The sequence below is a fragment of the Miniopterus natalensis genome, chromosome 1, assembly GCF_054644295.1.
Source record: "Miniopterus natalensis isolate mMinNat1 chromosome 1, mMinNat1.hap1, whole genome shotgun sequence".
Taxonomy (NCBI): domain Eukaryota; kingdom Metazoa; phylum Chordata; class Mammalia; order Chiroptera; family Miniopteridae; genus Miniopterus; species Miniopterus natalensis.
Genome location: NC_142081.1, coordinates 174,673,126 through 174,683,515, shown reverse-complemented (window position 1 = coordinate 174,683,515; position 10,390 = coordinate 174,673,126). Strand labels below are relative to the sequence as shown.

General features: G+C 41.4%; 1 protein-coding gene across 1 annotated transcript in view; it reads right to left on the bottom strand.

The window, feature by feature from the left end:
* Positions 1–2,610: 2,610 nt before the first annotated feature.
* TEC (tec protein tyrosine kinase) overlaps positions 2,611–10,390 on the bottom strand; it is a 73,133-nt gene continuing 65,353 nt past the window's right edge. Inside the window, exons 14-17 of the mRNA XM_016208005.2 lie at positions 7,183–7,247; positions 4,333–4,451; positions 4,095–4,252; positions 2,611–2,897 (exon numbers count right to left, since the gene is read on the bottom strand). Coding sequence (XP_016063491.2) covers positions 2,814–2,897; positions 4,095–4,252; positions 4,333–4,451; positions 7,183–7,247 — 426 coding nt within the window. The 3' untranslated portion in view covers positions 2,611–2,813. The remainder of the gene's footprint in view (positions 2,898–4,094; positions 4,253–4,332; positions 4,452–7,182; positions 7,248–10,390) is intronic.

Genomic DNA, 10,390 nt, shown 5'->3' with positions numbered 1-10,390 from the left:
CTTTCAACTGAAATCATAGCTCACCCAAGATGTTCTCGTGGGCAAGGTTAACCCCACCTATTTTCCTGTTCAGAAACCTCAGAAGCGTGTGAATGACAGCACGGCGGCCCATCTCAGAAAGTGCAGCAATCTGCATCCGATCTCTCACAGCCGCGCCGCTCGGCTCTCATTCCCAACTGCGTGGGCGGCCAGCAAGCGACGTTTTCAAGAAATCACAAAATTTTGGTAAAAGGGACCTTAAAAATAATCAAATCAAACTGTCCTGCCTGGAGAGAGAAGGAAAGGAAAGCGTAGGCTAAGGGACACACTTCGTAGTAGAAACAGAATTAGATTCTAGGGTTTGGAGTACAAAGGCCACAGCGTTCTGTCCTTCCACTCGGTACACACACTTCAGGGCCCATACGAGGAAAGCTTTGTTTTTTTGGGGGGGGAGGGGGGCAACCAATAAAATTATACATGGCCAAGAAATACGAAAACAACATAATAAAAAAGGCACTTAGGAGTTTCACTCTATCCCACTGGAAAATCTAAATAAAATTTAACTAAAACTAAAGGGAACACCTCTAATGAAGACACAGCATGTTCACGTCGCCCTTCCTATTTCCTGCCTTGAGGAAGACCTCTAAACATCCTGGGTGGGTTCTTCTAGTTTTACCTCACCTTTTGCCTTAGCTATGCTTCTATGCAAAAACCTTTTTTTTTAAGTTTTAGTGAAATATTTAAAGATTTTGGAAAAAGCTGTTGCCAGGTTACTCACCTTGTTTTGCACGTCCCTTGTGTATGGAACAGTCAGTGCAGGGACGTGCTGCTGTGCACGTGGCTCCTCAGGGTGGAAAGGGAAACGCAGGGACAGGTGGGGCCGGATGGGAAGGGACAGGATGGGGAAGGGTCGAGGGGAGGGACGGAGGAAGGAGAAAGTGCGACACTGATGGTCGGTCTGACTGGAACATGAGCAGCTCCTCGAATGAGCTGCAATTCAGCTGAAAGGTGTGCATGTTTTTGTGACGGGGGTCACAGTTACACAGGAAGATGGGGGGAAGGTGGCAAACAGACTGCGACAACACTTAGGATAGATATTTTATACTTTTCCATCCTAAGGGGGCTCAGGGAAGACAGAAGGCAGCATTCAGCAGGTGGACTGACCAAAAGGGAAAGCGTGGGTCCCCAGGGTCACAGGGGAGGTGCTGCTCAGAGCGTCCACACAATGCTCCCCAGCACAGGGGACACCTGCGCAGTCCCCGGGCAGACAGAGCTCCTGAAGAAAGGCCCGTGTCTCGCTTGGCTTTCTACCCGCAAGAACAATGTGTGGGGCAATCCCTCGCCTCAGCCATTGCTGACGGAGACTGTTTCTTTTCCCTGAGCTCCTGAAGAAAGGTGAAGGCTCTCACTCAGCAGGTGTCTAAGTCAGAGACTGTAAAGGTCAGAAACCTACTCAAACAAACTCGATCACAGGGTGTACTGTGAGGCTGTGATACACAACCTCTCGGAGCCAGGAACCCAAATCCAAAAAGGCCTCCTGAAAACCATCGGAGACAACTCAATACACGATGCTCTCCTTTTCCCCTGGTCTGTCAGAACTTGAGCTTGCTCCTGGGTCTTGCTTACAGTGGGGCACCTCTGTTGTGAAGGTCACCTGATCCTTCTGTTCCAGGGCCCAGCACTTCCACTTACAGCCTCTGTGCCCTGGGGCAAACAGTTTCTAAGCTTCAGAAACTGTTTACCATTAGTTCAATTTTCTACCTAACTCCAATTAACTGTGGATACCATGGGTAGGGTCACTTAGCCCAAACATGGGCCCTGTTGGGGCCCCCAAACATTCTACCTAAGTGAGGAGGGGGCATTAATATTAGAAGGGTCCACACTCTTTTCAGTAAGGAGTATTTGATCTCCAGGGGAAATGGAATTGACAGCTATAAAGTACCACCCCAAGTCTTAAGAAGGTTAGCTCATATATTACAGAATTCAAAGTTTCAATTAAAAGACAACTCATGTACTGGCCTGGTGGCTCAGTTGGTTGGAGCATCAACCTGTACACCAAAATGTTTCGGGTTCAATTTCTGATCAGAGCACATACCTTAGGTTGCAGTTTCGATCCCCAGTTGGGGCACGTACGGGAGGCAACCAATCAATGTCTGTCTCTCTCTCCCCCTTCCTCTCTCTCTAAAAATCAATAAAAACATATCCGGGTGTGGATTGAAAAAATAATAAAAAAATTAAAAAATAAAAGACAACTCATGTTTCTTATAAATATATAACTTTATATATTATATATATTTACAATATATACAGCACACAAACTTTTTGTAATGTAATACTAATGGCAGTCTTGAAAACAGATGTTTCAAAACACATGATGGGTACTTATCCAATGTGGTTCCCGGTTCCTCCAGAACCCATATTCTATACAATGCCCCAGGCCCAGATTTCTGTAGAAGTGAAAGGGAAGAGACGGGTTGCTGGAATATGTTTGCCCTTCCCAAACACCCTGGTCTTCCACTGGCACAACTAACGTGGCCCCATGTTCACCCCTCAAATGGGCAAGCCCCGGGGCCTGCGCATGGTACCTTTGCAGGCACTCAGCCCTGTGGAATGGGTAAGAGTGCTTTTAATGACCATCTCCAAGGCAGCATTTCCATAATCTGGAAGATTCAGTCATGGAGCTAAAGATGGTCTAAAAGCAGATGCTTTAGGTGTTTTCACTTTACAAGTAAAACATTCTACACATCCAAGTGCTAAATAAATTAAAAGTTAGCCACTAAGTGCCATTTCCTCCTTGTGCTTTGGAATCTGGAAGCCGCTGGTCACAACGTTGCTTATCTTCCGAACGTTTCTTCACACTCGGCCAGTTCATCTATCGTGCGCAGCAAATCCTCAAAGGAAGGTCTTCCCTCTGGTTTCTACAATTAAAAAGCAAAGAGAAGCGGTGGGTTCCAGAATCCACTCCAAAAGTAATTTCTCCAGCTCAGATAGCACAGCACACTAGAGCAGGGCGCTCGTCGCGCTGGGGCTGGAACATGCAGGCGCCTCCAGACGGCGTGGCCTATCCTGCAGGCCCTGCCTCGAGACTAAGCTTTCTGCCCCACTGCTGCTGCGTCCCTACCCAAGACCCCGACAGAGCGCCTTACTGCGGCAAAATCAAGGCCTGCTAATTTGCAGTGCCCCCTATAACCTGCCATCCCCCACCTCCTTGCCACCCAATTTCACTTCCCAGAGAAACGCTCACATGGACTCGCTGCTCAGTGAAACCAATCTCCACCCTCGTGTACACACGCCAAGCTCGTTACTGCCTCCTTGCCTTCACTCACGCTGTCCCCTTCCCCCAGGGCCACTTCCTGGCCGGAAGGCCTCTGCCCATCCCAACCGATGCCCTCAGGAGCTTATAGCAAATGACTGGGAGCATGGGCTTTGGGGTCAGACAGGACTCTGGTCGTCTGCAGACAAGTGGCGTTGGGCAAGCATCACCTTCATGAGTCTTAGTGTTTTCATCCACAGACCGGTCACAGTAAAAGTAACTGCACCTCCAAGGGTTCTTTTTGAGAACTAAATCTAAAGCATTTAGTACAGCGCCTAGCACACAATACATGTGAGCTAATGTTATTAGTTTTAATAACAATTATTATTATCTTTCAAAAGTCATTTTGGTGTTTAATCTCTTCTATAAGGTGGCATTTCAATGCAGGGGGAAGGAAAACTTCCAAAGCTCATGAGTAAAAAGACCTGAGAGAGCTGAGGTTTGCAGAGAGAAATCCTCTCTGGTGAAAGATAATACTTCCACTATAGGAGACGCCCACTCAGAGGAGAGCCACCTTCCCAGGCTTGTTCCCTGAGTCCCTAACTCAGGCAGCTGTCGCAGGTTCCCATCCGGGAGTGGGGCAGCCTGAATGCATTATCTTAATTACTAGCATTTTCCACTCCTTCACATTCTTCTTCCCATTAAATGGAACTGAGTCGAGAGCGTTGGCTTCCTACCTAGAGTCGTGCAAAACATGCACCAACTCACTAGGCTACAAAGACTACACATTCTTAATCTACCAACCCCAGATCCATAAATATTTGAGAGACTCAAAAATAAAAGACACAAAAAAATTCTATACCTCCTGCCAACATCTCAGCATCACTTCGTATATATATTTGGACGCCAGCTTAGGCCGGTAGAGCCGGTGGCCACGAGTAACCATGGTTACCACTTCATAGTTGGTGTTCTTCTCGAAGGGCATTCTGCCTTCAGTGAACACCTCCCACATCAGCACACCTGGAAAAGGGCGAGGATTACCAGGTGAGGTGCCCACTCCCCTGCAGGGCAGAGCTGGGGGAACGGACCAGGGGTCTTACCGAATGACCACACATCTGATTTGCTGCTAAAGCGGCTGTAATTAAACACCTCAGGTGGACACCACTTCACAGGAAACTTAGCACCAGAGGAACTTGTGTATTGATCATCCAAAACATACCTAGAGTAAGACACATCAGAAGCTTACACCTCTGAGCTATGATCTGCATTTAGTACATGTTCTTTCATTCCCCCCCCCCCCTTAGAATCAAAAACACAGTTGACTGAAGTCCAACAAGCATCCGGTTGAAGCTAAATGTTTGCCTCGGTGGCCACGCCTGGTGATTTCCATCTCAGCTTCATTTAAGTATTTGAACTGATGCATTATAACATCAGTATCTGTACTTTCATTTTTGTATGTTTTTTCTTTTTTATAAGGCAATAGCGGCAGAATACAATAAAATAGTTGGCAAACTTTTCTTGTAAACAATTCTGCTACAAAGATTTACCCAAAGACCTCACATGTAAAACATCTAAAGCAAAGCTGCGCTAAAGGAAGTGGTGAAGGCATTTGGAGACACGTGCTTTTAGAGCACAACTTAAAACTACAGCAAATTAAAAAAGCAAATTGCACAATGACATACGTAAATGGTGGAGTATATATTTAGAAACCATGACATTGCTCCTACACACACACACACACACACACACATACACACTCTCAAAACAGTGTTATATAATTTTTCTGTGAGAGCATACTTATGTCCTCTGGAAGACACATACAAACTGGTAACACTGGCTATGTCTTGGGAAAAATCCCTGATTGGAGTGGTGCATATGGGAACTTCAGCCCTTTCTGTAATGTGTTCAATATGTATTTACAAGAGGAATGTGTTTGTGTATTACATGAACATACAAAGTTAATTTCCAAAAAGTCCTTGAGAAAATATTCTAATAATCACATAGGCCTCCTTTGCTGTGTAGACCAAGATGGTGACTATGCCACCATGGGCTGAATCAACTTGTCTGTCAAGTGGAGGAGTCTGAATTCAGTGTATAATGAGTGTTTTAAAGGGGACAGTACAAAAGCACAGATTTCCTGAAAGCCAACCATATGAAAACAGAACTTATAAAATTGAAGGACTGCCTGTCAGATACAGAACATCTTTATATAAAGCAAACCAAGGGCACTGGGTAATTCATGCCCTGACTGTCCGCAGTTCTGGTCCCATTTCTGACAGTAACACTGCTTTTGAACCTCTCTGGTCCTGAGTTTCCTTAGGAAGTAAACTTGATGTGCACGACCTGGTCCTTGCCTCCCTTTACTATTGCTCTTTGTGCTGGTCATGGACCAGCCACCTGGCTCTTTCAGTTCCTCGAGCAGGCCAAGCTCAATATATATATATTTATTTTATTTTTTTCCATCACCATTTATCCCGCCTATCCTCTCCTCCACCTCCACCAGATTTCAAACTTTCATACTTGCTGTTTCTTCCACCTGGAATATTTTATCCTCAGGTTTTCACTGAACTGGCTACTTTCTGCCTTTTTGGCTTCATTCATATATCCTAGCCTCAAAGAGGTCTTCCAGAGTACCAGCTCTAAAAGAGCCACCATCACCCCTACCCCACTCCATCACTCAGCGCCTGCCCCACCCCAACCCCGAGTTCTCTCCATCACAGGGGCCAGCAAACCTTTTCTGTAAAGGACCGGATAATGAATATTTTAGATTTTGCAGGCCAGAGTCACACCCACTCTACTCTGCCTTTGTGGTGTGAAAGCAGCCACAGTCAACACACAAGCACATGAGTGAGGCTGTGACCCAGTAACACTTTATTTATGGGCCCTGACACTTGAAGTTCAGATAACTTTCACATGTTATATTCTTTTGACTTTTTCCCAACCATTTAAAAATGTGAAAACCATTGTTGGCTCGCAGGCCACACAAAAAGACATGGTGGGTCAGATTTGGCCCAGGGGCCATAGTTCCCTGAGCCGGGCTCTGTCACATCACTCTGTGTTTTCCCTCGTGTGTGTCTCAGGTCCTGTGTTTCACACTCCTCTTGACTATAAGCTGCATGTGGGTGGGGACTCGTGTGTCTTTCTCTCTGCTATGGCTCAGTCTAACATTGTGCCTGGGAGACAGCAGGCACCACATTTCTTACAGATGGATGTATACATGAATGAATAGACAGAGGGAAAGAAGGTTAAACTAAAGAAGAAAAAATTAAAATTACAAAAATTAAGCAAATAAAAACACTACAGATTCGGATATTCTAAGAACTACACCCCCAAACAGATTTCTGTAAAAACAAAAGATTCTAGAAATCTGATCCACATCAGGAAGAAGCGTATTTAACGGGCTATACCACCACCTAGTGGAGAGGATTAACAATAATTAACACAGTATATACGCATTTATTTTAATGAATGTATTTGTCTCAGAACAGCTAGCTAACAAGCTTGCCTTTCTGCTTCATTAGTACAGATTATTCCCATGGTTATCTGTTCTACAAGCTAATGTGAATATCACATAGCACAGCACTAAGCAACCGTAATTTCTCAACAATTTGTTTACCTGAGAAAAAGCCAAAGCTAACTAACAGTAATGGGCACATTCGGCAAAGAAATCTTCCAAAATGTAAATAATTTATTTTATTACCTTATATCAAAAACACTAAAAAGCGGAAAAATCAATTAGTTCCTCTATAAAAAATGATGAGTGCTACTAATATTTTGCTAATGTAACAAAACATTCAAAACAGCTCTCAAATAGGCTTCTGAGGAAGACACTGACACAGTCAAACTGCAAAGAAAAATTCAGGCTTTCTGTAGATTCAAGGGAAAGGTCACAGTCTCATATTAATTTAATCCAAAATTGACAGTAAATGTTCACATATACTCGGACTTACCTGGCCATTCCAAAATCAGACACTTTCACAACTCCCGCCTCATTTACTAGACAATTTCTGGCAGCCTGGGAAACATTATAATGGTATATTAGTTACAAAGTTCCACAATAAAAGTAGAAAAATGTATGTTCTATGTATATTAAATTAAGTATGACCCAATCATCATCTGCAGAGGGTGAAAATGCCTCTTCAGAAATTGTTTGTACACCTATGGGAATGACTCCAACATACAGTTGACCCCTGAACACCCCAGGTTTGAACTGCATGGGGCCACTTACACATGAATTTTTTTCAATAAATACATACAGTACTGTAAGTGTATTGTATCTTCCTTTTGATTTTCTTAATATTTTCTTTTTACTAGTTTATTTTATTATAAGAATACAACATATAATACAAATAACAAAATATATGTTGACTAAGTGTGTTTTTGGTAAAGCTGCCAGTCAACAGGAGGCTATTAGTAGTTAAGATTTTGGGGAGTCAAAAGTTATACACAGATTTTCGACGGTGTGGGGGTTGGATCCCCTAATCCCCACACTGTTCAAGGGTTGACTGTATACACAAGAGTAAACCTAGCCTTCTGGCTCACTAAAGAATAGGAAAAAATATTTGCAAACCAAATATCTGATAAAGAGTTAATATGTAAAATATGTAAGGAACTCATACAACTCAATGGCAAAAAAAAAAAAAAAAATCCAATTTAAACTTGAAATCTGCTAAGAGAATAAACCTAAGCACTCTTACCACACACACAGAGGTAATTATGTAGGAAAGAGAGATGTTCAAATATGTGGAAACTATCAAAGGAAATATCAAGATAGAAATAAAAAATTATCTCAAAACAAATGAAAATGAAAATACAACATATCAAATTGTGTGGAATGAAACAAAAGCAAGCAGTTCTGGGAGGACTATTTCACATAATAAGCACATATATTAAAAAGTTAGAAAGATCTAAAATAAACAACCTAACTTTACATTTCAAGGAGCTAGAAAAAGAGGAACAAAGTTAGTAGAAGGAAGGAAATAATAAAAATCACAGCAGAAATAAATGAAATAGAGACCAGAGAAACAGTGAAGGGAACAACAAAATTAAAAAGCTGGTTCTTTGAAGAGATAAACAAAATCGAGAAACCTTTAGCTGACTAAGAAAAAAAGAAAGAAGACAAATAAAACTAGAAATGAAAGAAGAGACAATTCAACTGTTACTACATAAATTATAAGAGACTACTATGAACAATTAAGTGCCACCAAATTACATAACCTAGAAGAAATGGGTACATTTCTAGAAACCTACCAAGAGGGAATCAGGAAGAAATCTGAATAGGCCAACAAGTCACGAGACTGAGTCAGTAACCAAAAAACTCCAAACACAGAAAAGTCCAGGGCCAGATGGCTTCACTGGTGAACTCTACCAAACATTTAAAGAAGAATTAATACCAACCCTCATCAAACTCTTCCAAAATACTGAGGAAGAGGGAACACTTCCAAATTCATTCTAAAGCCAGCATTACCTAAATACAAAAACCAGATAAAGATATCACAAGAAAACCATACACCAATATCCTTGATGACTACAGATGCAAAAATTCTCAACAAAATATTTGCAAACCAAATTCAAGAACACATTAAGAGGATTATACAGCATCACCAAGTGGGATTTATCCCTGGAATGCAAGAATGGTTCAATATATGCAAATCAATAAGTATAACTTATCATGTCAATAAGATAAAAATACAGAAAAGCATTTGACAAAATACAACATCCTTTCATGATAAAAGCCCTTAAGAGACTGATTACAGAAGGAACATATCCCAACATAATAAAGGCCATATATGATAAACCCACTGCTAACATTATAATTAATAGAGAAAAATTGGAAGGATTTCTCCTGAGATCAGGTACAAGACAAGGTTGCCCACTCTCACCACTCCTAATCAGTACAGTACTGGAAGTCCTAGCTAGAACAATCAGGCAAGACAAAGAAATAAAAGGCATCCAAATCAGGAAGAAAGAGTAAAATTGTCACTATTTGCTGACAATATGATCTTACATCCCAGAGTCAATCAAAAAACTGTTGGAATTAATCAGTAAAGTGGCAGGTTACAAAATCAACTTATCAGTAAAGTGGCATTCCTTTACACTAATAATGAAGCATCAGCAAAGGAAATAAAGAAAACTATCCCATTTACAATAGCATCAAAGCCAGTAAAATACTTTGGAATAAATTTAACCCAGAAAGTGGAAGATCTATACAATGAAAACTACAAAACTTGGCTGAAAGAAATCAAAGAAGACACAAACAAGTAGAAAGACATCCCGAATTCACGGATTAGAAAAATATTGTTGAAATGGCCATACCACCCAAAGCCATCTACAAATTCAGCATAATCCCCATCAAAATACCAAAGGTATTCCTCATAGAAATAGAAAAAACAATCCTAAAATTTGTGTGGAGCCACAAAAGACCCTGAAGAGCCAAAGCAATCCTGAGAAAAAAGAACATAGGTGGAGGTATCACCCTTCCTGATTTCAATCTACACTACAAAGCCACGGTAATAAAAACAGTATGGTACTGGCATAAAAGCAGACTAATGGAACAGATTAGAGAACCCAGAATTAAACCCTGGCATTTACAGTCAGCTAATATTCCACAAGTGAGCCAAAAACACCCAATGAGGGAAGAATAGTCTCTTTAACAAATGGTGCTGGGAAAACTGGAGAAACACATACAGAACAGTGAAATTGAACCCCTATCTCATACCACTCACAAAAATTAACTCAAAATGGATCAAAGTCTTAAATGTAAGACCTGATACTATAAAACTCCTAGAAGAAAATGTGGGGAAGAAACTCATTGATATTGGTCTTGGCAATGATTTTTTTTATACATAACAAGAGTACAAACAACAAAAGCAAAAATCAGCAAATGCGACTACATCAAACTTGAGAGCTTTTGCATGGCAAAAGAAATAATCAACAAAATGAAATGGCAGCCTACATAATGAGAAAAAAGTTTTGCAAACTATGTACTGGATAAGGGGTTAATATCCAAAAGATTTAAAGAACACAACTTAACAAAAAACAGCAAACCAATTTAAAAATGGGCAGAAGAACTAAATAGATATTTTTCCAAAGACATCAAAATGGCCAACAGGAACATGAAAAGACCCTCAACATCCACTAATCATCAGGGAAATGCAT